The 20551-nt window shown below is 43.0% G+C and overlaps 2 protein-coding genes across 2 annotated transcripts; both read right to left on the bottom strand.

The window, feature by feature from the left end:
- Nucleotides 1-8601: 8601 nt before the first annotated feature.
- Nucleotides 8602-11496, bottom strand: LOC114112819 (interferon beta-2-like). Its single transcript, XM_060410989.1, has one exon. The coding sequence runs from the start codon at nt 9212-9214 to the stop codon at nt 8654-8656; it is 561 nt and encodes a 186-aa protein (XP_060266972.1). The 5' UTR covers nt 9215-11496; the 3' UTR covers nt 8602-8653.
- A 5774-nt stretch (nt 11497-17270) lies between these two features.
- Nucleotides 17271-17858, bottom strand: LOC114112818 (interferon omega-1-like). The gene has a single exon (XM_027963923.2). The coding sequence runs from the start codon at nt 17856-17858 to the stop codon at nt 17271-17273; it is 588 nt and encodes a 195-aa protein (XP_027819724.1).
- Nucleotides 17859-20551: the final 2693 nt, after the last annotated feature.

Raw genomic sequence — 20551 nt, 5'->3', positions numbered from 1 at the left:
TTTCATTATTACATGCATTTGCCATTTTCCCTCTATTTTTATACTCTTAGCCATGGACATTTTCATGCCAATATCATGTTTTCCAGTGTATCAATATCATACATTAAGCCTATCCATTTTTTCACTTCCATAAAGTGAATTAATTATTTTTCTATTGTTTTACTATTTTTCTTGATGAAACATACTTGACTCTGATACACTTGTTCATGATGAGCTACTAATGGTGTGTAATTTAAAAAATAAGGTAAAGTACTTTTCTTATGTTCTTGATAGTATTTCAGATCTAACATGGTTTCCTAGCAGGATTATAAGTTTTTTAAATTTTATTACACAAATAAGACCTTTCATCATCAGATTTTAACTAATTATAGAACCATTCCAGCATTGGGACTTCCAGTGATATCTTGTGAACTCCAAGAGGTGAATTGTTTTCTTATGTGAAACATAATCACATCTAAAATCAAACACAAACTTTCCTGTTTTCTTTCTCTGGTTGTGTAGCTCTCCGCATGATTATTGTTATTTAGTCACTATGTCATGTCTGACTCTTTGTGACCCCATAGACTGTACATGCCAGGCTCCTCTGTCCAAAGGATAGTTCAGGCAAGAATACTGAAGTGGTTGTCATCTCCTTCTCCAGAGGATCTTCCCAAGCCATGGAGGGAACCCACATCTCTTGTGTCTCCTGCATTTACAGGCATATTCTGTACCAGTAGTGCCACCTCATCTCTTATATTGTAAGTTCAAATAGAGTTTAATTAGTTTTAACATAGGGAAGCACCAGAATTAAACATGGAAATGTTGTAGTTTCAAATTCTTTTTAAATGTTCTAATCTTTGAAACATCTCTTTTGCATTTAGAATATTTCATTCTGTGTTATCATAATTTAGATTGCATGGAAAACAAAACAGAGAGAAGGACTTTTGGAATGAATATGCCAATCTCAATGAACACATTTTCCATTATAATATTAATTTCAAAATTAAATTTTGGAAATCTTCAGCCATCAAGTAAATGACATATAAAATCTATTTTTTTCCCCTGCTCTGAAGGAACCACCTTTTTAGAGAACCAATGTGAGGCATGGCTAAACAGAACCCCCCATATCTATCTATCTATCTATCTATCTATCTATCTATCTATCTATCTATCTATTCATGTATAGGTGTATCAACATTAAAAAAATGAAGATCATGGCATCCAGTCCCGTTACTTTATGGAAAATAGATGGGGAAAAAGTGGAAACAGTATCAGATTTCATTATCTTGGAGTCCAAAATCACTACAGACAGTGACTGCAGCCACAAATCAAAAGATGCTTGCTCCTGAGAAGAAAAGCTATGACTAACCTAGACAGTGTGTTAAAAAGCAGAGACATCACATCGCCTTAAAGGTCCATGTAGTCAAGGCTATGGTTTTTCCAGTAGTTGTAGGGATGTGAGAGTTGGACCAGAAAGAAGGTTGAGTGCTGAAGAGTTAGTGCTTTCGAACTGTGTTGCTGGAGAACACTCTTGAGAGTCTCTTGGACAGCAAGGAGATTAATTCAGTCAATCCTAAAGGAAATCAACCCTGAATATTCATCAGAAGGACCGGTGCTGAAGCTTTAATACTTTGGCCACCTGCTGAGAAGAAAACAATTAGTTGAAAAAGACCTTGATGCTGGGAAAGACTGAGGGCAGACGGAGAAGGGGGTGACAGAGGATGAGATAGTTGCTTGGCATCACTGACTCAATGGACATGAGTTTGAGCGAGCTCTGGTAGATGGTGAAGGACAGGGAAGCCCGGCTTACTGCAGTTCATGGTGTCTCAAAGACTCGGATACAACTTAGCAACTGAACAATATATGTGTATATATACACACACACTTGTACAATTTATATTAAATAAGTATACACATGTGTGTTGCCACTTTAACATAAAAGGATGAAAAACAGATGTTTACTTGAATTGTTATCTTATCCTGTGTTATTTACCTTCCTGCAATATAAATGCGATCTCATCAGCAGGATAACAGGAAAACTTATTAAGTGACTGTTAGTGGTAATTAATACACTAAGCGTAATAATCTGTCAAATATTTTATATAGTTTCATAAGTTGCAATTAGTTTTAACTGTTAACTCTTCATTGATACAAAAATTGTGTTTTAGTCTTCTTCAGTCCTTGCCTACAGCATGTGTGTGATATTTTTTGAAGATCATTTTCAGGAAGACTGAGCTCAACTTTCCATTTCCTATACTTAGATCAGAATGAGACTCGTGATTGTGGACCCAAATGGAAGACTCACTCAGTTTTTCTTCAGTCATCCTCAAGTACTTGCAAGGAATTGCCTGATTATTCTTTCCTTGTCTCCTCTGGGTAGTAAGGAAACAGAAGTAAACTGTCCACACAGTGGATATTTTCCTGTAGGCAGTGCCTTTGGGGATCAGCTTGGACGTTTCTTTCAAATAGTCGATGATACTGAGAACTATGACAGGCATTCTTGTCATTCTCCCCAAAGCTGAACTTGGAGGAAAAGCATTTGGGTCAGACTGTATTTTAACAAAGTGTGTGCAAGCAAGAACAATCCTTGTTCCCCTCGATCCCTACCCAGAACTTCATTTGGACAAATAGTGCAAACGTGAAACGGGGTCTCATGCCCTGTCAAGTACAAACTAGCACGTGCCATTGGCACTTGCCATCTCCCTACAGGGATTAAATCATGTGCAACTGCAGCTGCTGATTTTTAACACCCCTGGAAAGGAATTCAGGGTGGAAAGCAGAAGTGAGGCATGCTGTGAGCAGGGAAAACTGGCAGAACAAGTCTTCAGAAGGTTAGATGTTTTCAGGAGCCCATTTTATGAACCAAATTCTTCTATCTCCTTATCTCTAGAAAAGCATGAAAATCCTTCATGGTGATGACTGCTTCTTGTGACTCCAAGAAACCTTCACGACACTAACAGAAAACTTCTACCAAAAAATAGGCACATGATTACATGTATTCTCCCTTCACCAAAATCACGTATATCCCTCTGTGCCTCTTTGGAACACCTTCTCAGAGCTATCTGATATGCTGTCTCCTGGGCGACAGTCCTCTTTTTGCCCCCCAAAAAACTTTCAACTTTCATGTTGTGCATTTTTGAAAGTCAGCACCCTGAATTATTTTTTCATGCATTCCTCACCCAATAATTTCACAACTTGATTGCAGTGAGATTCACATGAGGATAAAACCAGGCCATGGAATGTGAGAGGAAGTGCTCTTGCCCTGCGTAGTCCTGGCGCTTGGAAACATCCCCCGTGAACCACAGACTTCATCCCTTTACTGGAGAGTGTAGTAATTCAAGTACCACATTCAATTTGGAGTCACATGAGTTGATGATGGAAAAAGCCACTGAACAAAAGGTACCTGTTTCCCTGAATCATTCACTCATTTCAGTTGTTCAGTCATGTCCGACTTTTTGCAACCCCATGGACTGCAGCACCCCTGGCTTCCCTTGGTCCATCACCAACTCCCACAGCTTGCTCAAACTCATGTCCATCGAGTCAGTGATGCCATACAACCATCTCATCCTCTGTCACCCCCTTCTCCTCCTGCCTTCAATCTTTCCCAGCATCAGGGTCTTTACCAGTGAGTCAGTTCTTCACACTGGGGGGCCAAATTACTGGTTTTTCAGCTTGAGTATCAGTCCTTCCAATGAATATTCAGGACTGATTTCCTTTAGGATGGACTGGTTTGATCTTGGTGCAGTCCAAGGGTATCGCAAAGGTCATCTCCAACACCACAGTTCAAAAGCATCAATGCATCAATTCTTCGGCACTCAGCTTTCTTTATAGTCCAAATCTCACATCCACACATGACTACTAGAAAAACCATTGCTTTGACTAGACAGACCTTTGTTGGCAAAGTAATGTCTTTGCTTTTTAATATGCTGTCTAGGTTGGTCATAGCATTTCTTCCAAGGAGCAAGCGTCGTTTAATTTCATGGCTGCACTCACCATCTGCAGTGACTTTGGAGCCCAAGATAATAAAGTCTGTCACTGTTTCCATTGTTCCTCATCTATTTTCCATGAAGTGGTGGAACAAGATGCCATGATCTTAGTTTTTGAACGTTGAGTTTTAAGCCAGCTTTTTCACTCTCCTCTTTCACTTTCATCAGAGGCTCTTTAGTCCTTCTTCACTTTCTGCATAAGGGTGGTATCACCTGCATATGTGAGGTTATTGATATTTCTCCTGGCATTCTTGATTCCAGCTTGTGCTTCATACAGCCCAGCATTTTGCATATAAGTTAAATAAGCAGGGTGACAATATACAGCCTTGCTGTACTCCTTTTCCCAGTTTGGAACCAGTCTGTTGTTCCATGTCCGGTTCTAACTGTTCCTTCTTGACCTGCATACAGATTTCTCAGGAGACAGGTCAGGTGGTCTGGTATTCCCTACTCTTCAAGAATATTCCACAGTTTGTTGTGATCTTCACAGCCAAAGTCTTTGGCTTAATCAATGAAGCAGAAGTACATGTTTTTCTGGAATTCTCTTGCTTTTCTATGATCCAACAGATGTTGGCCATTTGATCTCTGGTTCTTCTGCCTTTTCTAAATGCAGCTTGAACATCTGGAAGTTCATGGTTCACATACTGTTGAAGCCTGGCTTGGAGAATTTTAAGCACTACTTTACTAGCATGTGAGATGAGTGCAATTGTGCAGTAGTTTGAGAATTCTTTGGCTTGCCTTTCTTTGGGACTGGAGTGAAAACTGACCTTTTCCAGTCCTGCGGCCACTGCTGAGTTTCCCAAATATGCTGGCATATTGAGTGCAGCACTTTCACAGCATTATCTTTTAGGATTTGAAATAGCTCAACTGGAATTCTATCACCTCCACTAGCTTTGTTCGTAGTGATGCGGCCTAAGGCCCACTTGACTTTGCATGCCGGGATATCTGGCTCTAGGTAAGTGATCACACCATCACGGTTATCTGGGTGATGAAGATCTTTCTTGTGTAGTTCTTCTATGTATTCTTGCCACTTCTTCTTAATATCTTGTGTTTCTGTTAGAAAAAGGGTCCATACCATTTTTGTCCTTTTTTTGTGTGTGCCTGTCTTTGCATTAAATACTCCCTTGGTGTCTCTAAGATACCAAGATTCTTGAAGAGATCTCTAGTGTTTCCCATTCTATAGTTTTCCTCTATTTCTTTGTATTGATCACGGAGGAAGGCTTTCTTTTCTGTCCTTGCTATCCTTTGGAACTCTGCATTCCAATGGGTATATCTTTCCTTTTCTCCTTTGCCTTTCAATTCTCTTCTTTTCTCAGCTATTTGTAAGGCCTCCTCAGACAGCCATTTTGCCTTTTTGCATTTCTTTTTCTTGCGGATGGTCTTGATCCCTGCCTCCCGTACAATGTCATGGACTTCTGTCCATAGTCCTTCAGGCGCTCTGTCTATCAGATTTAATCCCTTGAATCTATTTGTCACTTCCACTGTGTAATCGCAAGGGATTTGATTTAGGTCATACCAGAATGATCTAGTGTTTTTCCCTACTTTCTTCATTTTAAGGGTGAATTTGAGGCTTCCCAGGTGGCTCAGATGGTAAAGTGTCTGCCTGCAATGTGGGAGACCGAGTTCAATCCCTGGATCAGGAAGATCCCCTGGAGAAGGAAATGGCAACCCACTCCAGTACTCCTGCTTGGCAAATGCCATGGATGGAGGAGCCTGGTAGGCTAAAGTATATCGGGTCATAAAGAGTCGAATAGGACTGAATGACTTCACTTCACTTCACTTTGGCAATAAGGAGTTCACGATCTGAGCCACAGTCTGCTCCTGGTCTTGTTTTTGCTGACTGTGTAGAGCTTCCCAATCTTTGACTGCAAAGAATATAATCAAACTGATTTCAGTATTGACCATCTGGTTACGTCCATGTGTAGAGTCTTCTCTTGTGTTGTTAGCAAAAGGTGTTTGCTATGACCAGTGCATTCTCTTGGCAAAACTCTTGTTAGCCTTTGCCCTGCTTCATTTTGTACTTAAGTCCAAATTTGCCTGTTATTCCAGGTATCTCTTGACTTCCTACTTTTGCATTCTACAGGGTGGGCATAAGACAGTTGGTTACAGCGCGATGCGGGGGCGGGGGGAGGGGCGTGTGTGCGGGGAGTGGCGGGGGGGTGGGGGCGTTGTGCAGATGGAGCACGGCAGCTAAGAGACTATTCACTGTGGCACCCTGCTGGAGCGCTGCTCACAGGTCGAATCCCGCTCTGCCTAGGAGACGATTTGCTGTGGGATGATGGGAGAGCTTTTGGAGAACAAAGTGGGACACAGTGGCCAATGTGAGACTATTCGCTGTGGGACTGTGGGAGGGCATTGAGCACAAAATGGAACATGGTGGCCACGATGACGCCATCTGTTATGGGGCGATGGGAGGGCGATACCCGGCGGTGGCAATGGGAGTACAGCCGATGTGGCCTTATGACAGCGTTGAGGACAAAGTGAGGGCGGGGATCAGCGAGGAGACAATTGGTTATCGGACGGACGCCCGGAGGGGATGCGCGCACAGGAGGACCTGCGGTGGTGGCGGCGATGAGACTATTTGCTATGGGACAATGGGACAGAGTAGAGGTCAAAGTTAAACCAGGCTGTGGTGATGAGACCTTGGGCGAAGGGAGTATGGGACAGCTTTGAAGAAAAGTGAAACACCACGGTGGAGATGGGAAGACAGGACAGCATTGTTGTGCACAAAGGGGAAACGTGCGGTGGCCGTGAGCCTATAGGCGATGAGACCGTGGGCGGGAGCTGGACACAAAGGGGTAATCGGCGGTGGCTTTGAGAAGAGTGGACGGCGTTGCGGACAAAGTGAAAGCCAGCCACGGCGATGAGACATTTGTCTCTGGGACACTGAGAGGGTGTTGAGCACAGTGTGAAACACTGTGGCAGCGATGAGACAATTGGCTACTGGACGATTTGAGGACGTTGCGCACAAACAGGAACCTGGCGCTGGCGAGGAGACTCTTCGCTTGTGCAGAAAGTGAAACACGGCGGTGGGATGAGACCTTGAGCAATGGGAGACTGGGACTGCATTGAAAAAAAGTGAAACCCTGCGGCGGCGAGGAGCCTATAGGGAATGGGACCACGCGAAGGCGATGCGCGCACAGGAGAACCTGCGGTGGCGATGAGACAGTCAATATTTGCCCTGGGAAGTCAGAGGGCGTCGCGGACGAGTGTAAAACAGCGGAGGCGGTGAGAATATTGGCGATGGGACGATAGAAGGGCGGTGTGGACAAAGCTAAACCCGGCGGTGGGGGTGAGACTGTGGGCGATGGGACAATGGGAGGGCCTTGAGCACAAAGAGGAGCCAGGTGGAGTCAGTGAGACTATAGGCTTAGAGCCATTTTGGACAACGTGAGAAACAGCCAAGGCGATGAGACTGGCTATGGGACCCGGGGAGTGAGTTGCAGACAGACGAGAATTCAGTGGTGGGCAGGGGACAAATAACCATGGGACGGTTTGGGGAGACTTCCTAGGGGTGAGACAGAACGCGGCCACCAGCTGGGCAAGTGACCAGGAAACAGTGAGCTCCTGGAATGCTCTGGAACTTTCAGAGTGTCTTTCAAGGATTCGGCCGTGAATTGGGGGTGTTAAGTTGTCAATAACTAAAAAGTAGGAATATTTTTAAAACACAGCAGTTTATTTTTTAATTAATTTTCTATTTAATTAATATACTTATTTTAAATGAAATATATCAAGTTTCCAATTTTATACTAAATATATATAAGGTATTTAAAGTATACTTTTGTTTAACAATAGCATTTTAATAAACATTATTTAAACTAAATTTTCTTAGTATTAAAACAAGTATGTAATATACTTTTACATTTCTGTTTTTAGTGGATGTAAGCTTGTTAATAATTTCATGATTACTTTTCACTTACTTTTAATTGAGAGAATTACCATGTTTGACAATTTCTAGTGACCCTGTGGTAGTTTTAAGTAATTTTTAACTCATGTTCCTGAAATCTCTTTCCGAGGACTACATTGTTGGAAATAAAGGTTGGAGTCCACAAGCAACTAAGGCGACTTAGAATTTTTCATTTACTTTAGTAAGACTTTAGTATAAACTACATGGAATTTGCCCAGATTTTATTGGCATCAAGAAGGCTTACTTTGTAAAACTCTCAAATGTAAGGTGATGTATATTTCTCCATAATTAATAATAAGAAAAAAATCCTACATAATATCAAGAAGCCCTACAAACTGAGCTGTCTGGTACATTTAAAGAAGTGAACAAGACAAGAACAGGTAAACTGTATGGATACATAGAGAGCATACATATAACTTAGACATTTCACACAACTTCCTTGTATTTAAAATTCCTCAAAGGCAGGGGCCAGAAACTCTACTACTCTGCAGGCTTCTTTTGCAATGAATGTTTCCAAGGTGCTCTGCAATTTTTAATATGTGTTGTCACATAAATCAAGTTGACATTAAAACTAACACGTTGACTTTTGTTGCATAAATAATTTATTTCTCATATAAAGTTTAAATAAATAACTAATGCATAAATAAATTTAAAAATAGCTTAGTCTTTAACTGTCCATTGAAATCAGTGCATTGCATAGTCAGTTACTTCAAGAGCCTCTGCTGCTAAAGAGTCTCACCTCAAAGTCACATTGTCCCTTCCCAGAGCCACAGGTGGGAGATGTTCAGTCCTGGAGGTAACCTGTTAGGCTCTTCAGGAAAGAAAAGTTCCTGAGCAATTGCACTTGCACGACTGTCCAGGCACACCTGTTGTGCTCCTTGGACTTGAGATACTGCCCGAGGGTGAAGTAATATTTCCTCAGGTGAAGATCGGTCGTGTCTCCCATAGTGGAGTTTTGCTTCTGCATTATTTCCTTCTGGATTGGCTCCAGACGATTCATCTGCCCATAGAGTTCCTCACGGAGGTGCTCAATGATGGTCTCAGACCAGCCAGTGCTGGAGAAGTCTCTGGTGAGAATATTGAAGATGTGCTGGAGCATCTCATACATGACCAATACGGCATCTTCCTTCCGGAACTGCTGTGCTTGCTTCATCTCCTCAGGCATCTGGAAGTCCATCCTGAACTCGAGGCAATGTTGAGGAGTTGAAGGTAACTGCCACAGGAGGTTCTGGCACACCTCAAGGCTCCGCCCTTGTTGGAATCGAAGCAAGCTGTAGCTCCTGCAAAGAGCTGTGGTGGAGAGACACAGCAGGAGAACCATCTGGAGGAGGCACCGGTAGGTCATGGTGAAATCAGGCACAGGTCTGCCTATTCTGCTAGAAGGTCCTGAAGCTGAGTCTTCAAGAGTTTGCAGAGTGCATGTCCTTCCTCCTTGAGTGTGGCCTACTTAAACAGGATGGCCCTCCATTCTTTCCATTTGAGAGGAATTTCCCACTTTCAGTTCTCCCTTTCACTTTTCCCGTGTCATTTGAATTATTCTTTGCCTCTAAAACTCTTTTTCTTTAAGCTCCTTGCTATTTTAATATATATATACCACATGGAAAAAAGATAGAGAAACTGAGAATTTCTAATGTTTTTTAAAGTTTCAATGAATTGCTGAATGTTAAAGAAAAATATAAGCCAAATCTTTTGAACTAGATTATTATAGGATTCTTTCATTTTGAAAAGATTTTTCTTTTTCTATTTTCATATTATGAGATTTGGGGAGAGGGAGCCTTGTTTGTAAGAGTTTCCTTTTTCAGAAGAATTAGGTTTAATTCTCAAATCTGCCATTACCAAACAACAATACTTGCAGTTTATGATTTTAAAAAAGATACCTACTTTTTTCTATCTAAAAGAGAATAATGTTAAATTAAGTTGATGAACAATAAATACATGATATATGTATGATTTAAATTAAATACATGCAGTTTATGATTTATAAAATGGCACCTATTTTTTTCTATCTAAAATAGAATGATGTTCCTAGAGGGGTGGGCGGGGGCAGGGAGGTTCCAGAGGGAAGGGACATATGTATACCTGTGCCTGATTCATATTGCTATATGGCAGAAACCAACACAATATTGTAAAGCAATTATCATTCACTTAAAACTAAATATATTTAAATAAAAAGAAATAATAATGTATATAAAAAACAAAATAGAATGTTGTTAAACAAAGTTGTTCTGAATATTTTTGGAGGCCTTAGCCATGAGGAGCAAGACATCACATAACTTTATCAACCTTGTTGTTGTTTTTCAGGTGCTAAGTGAGGACCGACCTTTTATGACCCCATGGAATGCAGAATGCCAGGCTTCCCTGTCCTTCAGTACCTCCTGGGTTTGTTCAAACTCATTATCACTTCATGGTAAATGGATGGGGAAACAATGGAAACAGTAACAGACTTTCTTTGCTTGGGCTCCAAAATCAGTGCAGATGGTGACTGCAGCTAGGAAATTAAAAGACCACTTCTTTTTATATGAATGTGCAATTTAAAATTTTCTGGAGGCCACATCAACAGAGTAAACAGAAAAAAGATAATTTTAACAGTATATTTTACTTAACAATATTTCTAAATGTTATCATTTCAACATAAACCAATACAAAATTAGTAGTGAGATAGTTACATTCTTCTTTTTCATAGTGCCTTCAAAATAGAGTACACGCTGTTAGTCATAGTACAACTCAGGCTGGACTAGACAAGCGCTCAGCTGGCCACATGGGGCTGTCGGCTCCACGGTGACCAACACAGCTCAAGATGGAGGGAGCAGTAGGAAAACAAGATCAATATTAAAAATCACCCACTTCTTTTTATATGAGCAATTAAAACTTGGAAAATGACATTTAAAAATGATACCATTGACAATAACATAAAGTGTCTACCACTGAGAAACTGTCATAGCCAGAGGGGCCTAAGAAGACAATTAAAGGTAATGGGAATTAAAGGTAATGGGGCATCCTAAATGACATCCCAGAAGAGAAAAAGAACATTAGGTAAAAAACGAAGGAGACCTGGGAATTCCCCAGAGATCTAGTGGTTGGGACTCTATGCTTTCAGAGCAGGAGGCCCAAGTTCCATCCCTGGTCAGAGAACTAAGATCCCACAAGTCTCAGAACCAAAAATAAGAAACTCAATAAAAAGTTGCTACAACCAGAGTGTGTGTGGGAGGGGGCCGGGGGAGGGAGAGGCATTAGGAGTTCTTCATAAAGTGTAGACTGGATAATTTTTAATAATAGTTTGTGACTGGACTGGCTCTTTGTGGCAGCAGGCGGGCTTTCTCCAGTTGGAGCAAGCGTGGGCTGCTCTCTAGCTGAGCTGCTCCGGCTTCTCCCTGCGGAGCTCTCTCCTGCTGCAGAGCACAGACTCCAGGGCCCAGCTCAGTAGTTGTGGGGCACAGGCGCAGGGACCTCTCAGCACATGTCATCCTCCCTGAGCGGGGCTGGGACCCAGGTCCCCTGCACTGCCAGGTGGGTTCTTAACCACTGGCCCACCAGGGAAGCCCTAGACTTGAATCCTTTTGAATGTAGCATTGACAGGCCCAATTACCTTCCCTTTTGGCCTCTAAGGACAAGTGTATAATTGAAATTTGATTCAGATTAGATGGCCAGAAACTAATGAAGAATCGAAGCTTTCTCTGTTACATTGAGATTGTCTTTTGTTCCACCTTGATCATCAATAAGGATTAAGCAACTTGCCCAACTAATTCTTCTTCTGAGTGAGCAAAAGACATGTAAGCATGTGATGAGGTGGTCAGCATCTGTGAGAAGGGAATACAGAGTCTACAATAGAGACTGCCAAGGTCACCTCCTACTGAGACTCACACTGTCATTTAGTGAGCTTGATATATACTTTTCATATTCTTTCTGAGGTTTTTTCCAACATATTTATTATTTACTGTTGTTGCAAGAATGAATGAAACAGTTTTTTCATTACATTTTCTACTTTTTAATGGACTACGTTTTCCTTGCATTTTCATACACAAACATATATCAAAATAATTTTGGTTTTTAATCTGGCTAACTTTACAAATGCTAAATCTAAAAGTATTTGGTTGGATTTTCAAATTTTTAAATAAATATATATTGTCTGCAAAATCTCATGGATGGAGGAACCTGGTAGGCTGCAGTCCATGGGGTCGCTAAGAGTCAGATAGGACTGAGCAACTTCACTTTCACTTTTCACTTTCATGCGTTGGAGAAGGAAATGGCAACCCACTCCAGTGTTCTTGCCTGGAGAGTCCCAGGGACGGGGGAGCCTGGTGGACTGCCGTCTATGGGGTCCCACAGAGTCGGACACGACTGACGAGACTTAGCAGCAGCAGCAGTATATTGTCTGCAAATAAAAATTTTAATGGACTGAAGATGTCAAGGGTGATGATCATATAGAGCAACTGCTATTGGTGTATAAATTTGTACTCTACGAAACATTTTGTAGCATAGTTGAAATATGCATAGCCAATGATCTAGTAACTCGAGCAATCACCCTGGGAAAAATCAAGTGAATACGCATCAGGATGTAAGTAAAGAACATTTATACCAGCACCACTGATAACAGTACCAAACACAAAATGACATAAAATCCCTTAAATAGATAAGTTGTTATCTATGCTTATAATAGGGTTGTTAATAACAAGATGTAAGAAGCACAATTAATGCACAAACATAGTTGTGAGTAAGAGAAAGTCAACTCAAAAGAAAACACAAACCATTTGTATAAATGTATACAAAATTTACAAATATGCCAACTTAAACTGGAAACATTTTGCTCAGCAACCTAGAGAGCTCCTGTGAAGCTTCAGGACCACAATGGAAAGTCTGTCTCCAGCATGAGGGAAGAGCATGTCTTCCCACCTTCGAGCTGCGGCCTCGCTCTTGCCCTCTCTCAGCACCTGAGGCTGACTGTGCCCAGGTTGGGGTTGCCCTGTGCTCACAGCCAACAGCTGGTGGGCCCAGAGCCCCTCCTCAGGCCTCCCACCTAGTGTGGAGAGGGACAATGTGCAGAGGGATCGAAGTGCTCTTGGTTGCTGTCTTCTCTGTTGCCCTTTCTCACACCCTGGACATCTTGTCACAGGCCTTGGATAGACTCATTGTGCAATTATTTTCTAGCTCACTTCAGGAGAAGGCAATGGCACCCCACTCCAGTACTCTTGCCTGGAAAATCCCATGGACAGAGGAGCCTGGAAGGCTGCAGTCCATGGGGTCGCCAAGAGTTGGACACGACTGAGCAACTTCACTTTCACTTTTCACTTTCATACACTGGAGAAGGAAATGGCAGCCCACTCCAGTGTTCTTACTTGGAGAATCCCAGGGACGGGGGAGCCTAGTGGGCTGCTGTCTTTGGGGTCACACAGAGTCGGACATGACTGAAGTGACTTAGCAGTAGCAGTCAGGATGCAGCTGGAACTAGGTACTTGGCTGAAGGCCTCTCTGCCTAGCATTCTAACTCCTCCAGAACATACCCAACCAGAAGATCCCACACTCTGCACCCTTGTCACTCTAAGAATGTTCCCATCAGAGGGTCGATGGCCCAGGAACAGGCAGGAGCAGCGCAGGCCTTGTTTTCACTGTTTGCTGCCAGGACCCACTGCTGCGGGACACTCAGACTGGCCCTTCCAGAACATGCCCGTCTGCATCAAGCCTGCAATTACTTCAGATTCCAGGCCGTTCCCTGAGCTGGACTTTAATTCTCAGAATCACTGTCAGGGGTGCAGTGAGTCAGGCTAACCCAAGGTTGAGAAAACGGTTAAAAGGGACAACACATTGGCTGCAGCTGCTGAACAAGCCTCAGAGGCCGCCCTCTGCTGACATGTGAGCAAGTCCCACTGTGTGGATTCTGGGTTAGTTTCCTGTCTCTGAGGCAGTTTCTGAATCTTCCTTAAAGTGAAACAGCCCAAAGAAAAGCAATCTACATACTCAAAACCAACAAGTGACTTGAGTTTTGTTTCATCATCAGAGATTGCATCATGAACCCCAGAAGGCAAAAATAGCAAGGAAGTTGATGCAACAAGTGAAAAGGAAACTAAATGCAAGCTGCCAAAAGGGATTTCAGGATCCAGCCTGGGAATCCCCTCTGGCCTGGCCTCCTGGCTGAGTTGAGTGCTCAGAGCAGAGGATCCTCCTGACTGCCTGCCAGACGCCTGTGTCTTCCTGACTGATTCTCTGAGGAGGACCAAGAATCCAGTGAGGGTGGGAGTGAGTCTTGTGGACAGCTGGCCTGTGTGCCACATAGGAATGTTTCCGTCTTGAACTCTGGGTATTGTTGCAACTGGCTTGGCCTCCTCATCCCAGTGAATGGCTGTTTCTCCTCTCACTGTGCGGTGGGTGAGCTGCAGAAATGTGTCTCTGAACAGCTCTCTGGGAACTGCTTCATCTTCCTGACCACAGATCCAGAACCTCAGGAAATAATCTTCTAACCAGATTCAAATAAAAGAGTTAATATGTAAGGAGCACTTGGGAAGAGTCTGGTACCATTCTGAGCATGTGCTATAATTTAAGGCAATTAAGCTTACCACACTTTCAAGACAAGTTATTATGATTATCTTAGTTTTGCAGTTAACACATAAGGCAGCAGTTTATAACTAGCAATCTATTTTTATGTACTGCTGCTGCTAATGAAGAAAAATCTCAAAGATCTATTTGCAAGGGACCTGCCTCTTGAGAAACATATATGCAGGTCAGGAAGTAACAGTTAGAACTGGACATGGAACAACAGACTGGTTCCAAATAGGAAAAGGAGTAAGTCAAGGCTGTATATTGTCACCCTGCTTATTTAACTTATGTGCAGAGTACATCATGAGAAACGCTGGGCTGGAAGAAGCACAAGCTGGAATCAAGATTGCCGGGAGAAATATCAATAACCTGAAATATGCAGATGACACCACCCTTATGGCAGAAGGTGGAACTCAAAAGCCTCTTGATGAAAGTGAAAGAGGAGAGTGAAAATGTTGGCTTAAAGCTCAACATTCAGAGAACGAAGATCATGGCATCTTGTCCCATCACTTCATGGGAATAGATGGGGAAACAGGGGAAACAGTGTCAGACTTTATTTTTGGGGGGCTCCAAAATCACTGCTGATGTTGACTGCAGCCATGAAATTAAAAGATGCTTACTCGTTGGAAGTAAAGTTATGACCAGCCTAGATAGCATCTTGAAAAGCAGAGACATTACTTTGCCAGCAAAGGTCCATCTAGTCAAGGCTATCGTTTTTCCTGGGGTCATGTATAAATGTGAGAGTTGGACTGTGAAGAAAGCTGAGCGCTGAAGAATTGATGCTTTTGAACTGTGGTGTTGGAGAAGACTCTTGAGAGTCCCTTGGACTGCAAGAAGATCCAACCAGTCCATTCTGAAGGAGATCAGCCCTGGAATTTCTTTGTAGGGAATGATGCTCAAGCTGAAACTTTAGTACTTTGGCCACCTCATGCAAAGAGTTGACTCATTGGAAAAGACTCTGATGCTGGGAGGGATTGGGGGCAGGAGGAGAAGGGGACAACAGAGGATGAGATGGCTGGATGGCATCACTGACTCGATGGACGTGAGTTTGAGTGAAGTCCGGGAGTTGGTGATAGACAGGGAGGCCTGGCATGCTGTGATTCATGGGATTGCAAGGAGTCAGACATGACTGAGCGACTGAACTGAACTGATAAATAAATGAGAAACTGAAGTATATGAGAAATGGGTATAAATGTATATTTATATGGTATACATTAGTATGTCCATATGTATAGATTTGTTAACTACATATGAAAATGTCTAGAAGGATACCCTTTAAATTGTTAACTGTATAGGATTACGGTGAATCCTCCTAGAAGTCAAGGGTAGGCGTTCCTTTGTATGAATTATTTAAAAGTTTAGCGATGACATGTGTGTTTAGTATATATAAATAAGCTTAAGAAACCCTTTTACTTCTTTAGAGTCATATTGATCATGGCAGCTACTGGTTCTCACATCTCTTAGCTGTCTCTGCATTCCCCAGCCTGCCTTGGTCTTCTTGCCTCCATTTGAACAGTTTAGGAAGACTCTTTTCTCAGGAGTGGCCAAGTGTAGAAAACTTACTCCCCCTTCCTCACCCTACTCCAGGATCCTAGACTCCACATATGCAGATTGACCTCCCATGATGTATGTGCTGCTGCTGCTGCTGCTAAGTCGCTTCAGTCGTGTCCGACTCTGTGTGACCCCGTAGACGGCAGCCCACCAGGCTCCCCCGTCGCCAGTGATTCTCACTGTCCTGATGATTTCTGCCAGGAGCACTTGATGCCTCTTGTGTGATTTGGACTCACTGAATCCAAACAGTAATTGTATGAAAACCACTCTTGCTGTCCTCATATTAAAGATGAGGAAACTGACCTGTTGTGTTTGTGAGATTTTTCAGGGTCACACTATTGGTAAATAGCAGAGCTGGGATTCAGAGGTTTTGGAATTTCTAGAACTCTCCTCTCACTTGGGCTCTCTTCCTGGGGCTTCCACTCTGACTACACCATGCAGCTAGAAACCAGCACAGAACAGAGCTCGTGTGTGGAGGCAGTGAAGTTACTGTGGAAGGGAGTGAATTGCTCAGTAAGGCAGTCCTGAGGAGAAGGCGGGAGAGAGAGCAACAGGACTCAGGAGCAGCCAGTCAGCAGGGCGAGTCCTCAGCTTTCCTGCAGGGGGTGACTGCTTCCCTCAGATATGTGCATCAAGCATTCTTTAATGAGTGGGTATAAATCAGTTATGCCTGTGACATCGAGACTAGCCATTTTCTACAATTCATAATCTCCTTTCTACCTTTTTTCTCTTTGGCACCCTCCACAGCTTATAGGATCTTAGTTCCTCAACCAGGCTCCCTGGAGGAAAAACTCAGAGTCCTAACAACTGCACCACAGAAGATTCTCAGAATTCCACCTTTTGACAGACATTTGTTAGAAAGTGATAGAACAGTTTCACCGTATAAAGTGAACAAATACCATTTTGTGATAGGTATTTGAAGACAAGAATTTAGGTTTTCAAAATAAAAACTCAAGAAATTTATCTTGATAACTATTTAATAAATAAACTAAATAACAATTTTAATAAAATAGAGAAATATATCTTCTAGATTTTAATACAATGTAAACATACAGATTTTTATATGAAAATATAAATATGATATAAAATATTCCATTACCTAAATAAATAAAGAATAAATAAATAACATCAGGGAGGTCATCGCTTATGGATTGATACCCCTGCACTTGATTTCTTTTATATCTACATGCTTATTACTACAGACATGTATTGGCTGAGTTAATTCAACAAATTTGGTGGCTAAAGCAGAATTCAGAGTCTTCTGAAATGACCCCAGGTGAGTTTCCAAGGATGACGGGGCATCTTCATCAGAAAGAGTCATGTCAAGGCGAGCTCAGGTCTCCATACATCATTTTCAACCTTTCTTGCAAGCTGGCTGATGAAGACAAGGATCTCATGATTTCCACTCTGATGATTTCCCAGGCGCAGTCGCTGTATCCCTTCTCTTTCAGGTAGACATGGATGCCCTGGAAGTACCTCTTCACGGCCAGGGTGGGGCCCATCCTTCCCAGGGCAGAGTCTTCCTCTCCCATCACCTGCCCCAGGCAGGCATCCAGGTCATCCAGCTGCTGATGGAGTCCAGTGCGGAGCTGCTCCAGGAGGGTGGTGTCCCAGGCAGCAGAGGCGCGCTCTGTGTGGAAGAGGTTGAAGCTCTGCTGGAGCATCTCATGGAGCACAGAGATGGCCTGGGCCTCCTGGAGCTGGCCACCCTCCACCATCTCCTGGGGGAAAGCGAAGTCTTTTCTGTCCTGCAGACACAAGCGAGGGGAGAGTCTCCTCATTTGGCCCAGGAGTCTGAGGTTCTTCGTGCCAAACAGCACGTGGTTCTGAGACAGGTCACAGCCCAGGGATCCTCCCGGGCCGTAGCTGACCAGCACCAGGGCCATGAGTAGAGAGAGCACGAAGGCCATGGGGAAGATGCGGCTGCTACTGGGCTGGCTGAGACGGCGTCTGGTGGAACCTTGAGGTAGGTTCTCTGATGCCATGCTTTCTAAGCGAGGCCATTAAATAGGGAACATGGTAATTTTCATTTTCTAATCATTTCTATGCACTTTTACTTCCTTTTTTGGTTTTCTGTTATGTATTCTCAAGACAGTCAAAGAAATGTTCTTCCTTCTAGACTATTAATTTTGCCTTTTCCTAGTCACTTCAGATGTGCCCACCCAAATGGATGTTTTTCAATCAAATGAGAAAGTCTTTCTCTTAAGTCAGAATTGATGGACATCTGTAATTACGCACTTTATTGCCCTTTATCTCTCATGCATAAGTGTTGCTCTCCTCTCATCCAAGAGTGTATTTTTGGCTTGCTCTGAAGCTCCATTTTTCCCTCTTAGGTTCCTTAGGAAGCCAGGCTCTGTCTGCTCTATGGATTCCATATATAAGGGATTTACCAGATCAGTCTGGCAGTTAAGCTCTTGGAAACAAATGGTGAGTTTTCTTTAGTGTTTGATTTAGAGAAGAGGCTGATTATTATCAGTCCTTGAATTCCTCCCACATTTCTCTTCCTTCTAGAACATGTCCTGCAGATCCCTGCCCTTCAGGGAACCATGAGGGCAGGACTATTACAGACATCACCCTTCTTTCCACCTTTTTCTTGCTGGAGACCTGTCATCCTCCACAGACTGGGCGAATACCCCCACCAGAATCCTGGTTCTTCTCAGGGAACATGGGTGAGGAGACTCTACATCCAGGATAACTGTATTTTCCCAGCAGCACCTCACTCACAAGGGAGAGATCACATGGAGCCACCCCTGTCCTCTGGAGTGACAGTCCCCTTCCTCACCTGCTGGACTCTCTCCCTCCCTGAGGGCAGGCTCACCACATCCTGAGGACTCGAAAACCTCCTTTCTGTGGAGGGCTTATTGACTGGTTGGGAAAATAAATTGTCTTCCCGAAACCCCAACCTCTCCCCTGGAGTTTTTGTGTGAAGGACCCTAGTGCTCTGTGGTGACCTCCTCTTCTCCTGACCCGTGTCCCCAGGTGTCTAAAGTGTCAGCAGTGCTCAGATGCTGAGGGCAGAAGTGTGTTTGTGCAAGTTAGTGGAGGAGTTTCCAACTGCAATTGTTTTCCTTTTAGTAGATAAATAATATTGACTTTGCCAGGTATAGGTTTTATTATTCAACACTTTTACTTAAACTCTTCAACTCTTGTTCTGCTCAGAGTTTCTGAGCTGGAGGAAGGAGATTCAGTGATGGGGTTGTCTCTTATTGGAAGCTTATGTCTCAGAATCTAATGAGATTCGGTCATTGATTCAGGCAGTTGATTCTACTGGGCATCTCTGTTCCTCTGTTTCTGTCTCCTCTGAGATTGCAGGGCAGTGAGATCCGGGGCACTAGATCAGAAGAAATAGCCTTCTTTCCTTTACTCGAGTGTAATTTTTCATTTAAACATTTTATATATACACTTAGTGACTTATTGGACAATGTTGGTATTCCTGCCTCTGCTCTGGTTCTATTTCATGATGAGGTGAGAACAAGAAAGGGAAGTAAAGAAGCCAGAGAGGTTGCATCTCTTTCACTTTCAAGACGTTAGATTTCTTTTTTGTTTCTCTTTGCAACTTTCCTAGAAAGTAAACTTCCACAGTTGTTTTGTGGGCAAGAAGAAAACAAGGGTGAGTCTCAATGTCCTGAGTATGAAAGAAGGGAAGGGCTTTTCCCCTGAGGCAATGATGTATTATTCTGAGTTAGCAAACTGCAGTGCAGCACAGCTGGGGAGCAGGCTGTGGCAGAGGGGAAGGATGAGGCCAACATGAACAACAGAAGGACTGGGACAGGGCTGCTTCTTACAGAAGCTCAATGAAGGCCAAGTCCTGGGTCAGTTGCCTGCTCTCAGCTTTGTAAGACCAGCTAGCTGATTTTCCTTTCCTTTAATCCACATGTCATCAGTATAAGTGGAGAAGGAAGAGAGACGGGCACTCAGAACCCCATTTGCTAGAACACAAACCCTTTCTGGCAGGGTTTAGGAGACCAGCCTTGCCTACCATCTGTGTAGTTGATAAATCCATTTGGGTAATGAGAAGATGCTTCAAAAAAACTAGAATGACAGGGAATGAAATGATTCCAAAAGACCCTGATCTTAATCTGGGTAACAGGAAAATTATGATATTAAAAGTAATAGCTAATTTTATTGATTACTAAAATTAAAAGACGCTTACTCCTTGGAAGGAAACTTATGAACAACCTAGATAGCATATTCAAAAGCAGAGACATGACATTGTCAACAAACGTCCGTCTAGTCAAGGCTATGGTTTTTCCAATAGTCATGTTTGGATGTGAGAGTTGGACTGTGAAGACAGCTGAGCACTGAAGAATTGATACTTTTGAACTGTGGTGTTGGAGAAGACTCTTGTGAGTCTCATGGCCTGCAAGGAGATCCAACCAGTCCATTCTAAAGGAGATCAGCCCTGGGTGTTCTTTGGAAGGAATGATGCTAAAGCTGAAACTCCAGTACTTTGGCCACCTCATGGGAAGAGTTGACTCATTGGAAAAGACTCTGATGCTGGGAGGGATTGGGGGCAGGAGGAGAAGGGGATGACAGAGGATGAGATGGCTGGATGGCATCGCTGAGTCGATGGACATGAGTTTGAGTGAACTCTGGGAGTTGG

Source organism: Ovis aries, chromosome 2 (assembly GCF_016772045.2).
Source record: "Ovis aries strain OAR_USU_Benz2616 breed Rambouillet chromosome 2, ARS-UI_Ramb_v3.0, whole genome shotgun sequence".
In the NCBI taxonomy this organism is placed as follows: Eukaryota; Metazoa; Chordata; class Mammalia; order Artiodactyla; family Bovidae; genus Ovis; species Ovis aries.
Note: the sequence above shows the minus strand (reverse complement) of the source record. Positions and strands in the feature narration are given on the sequence as shown.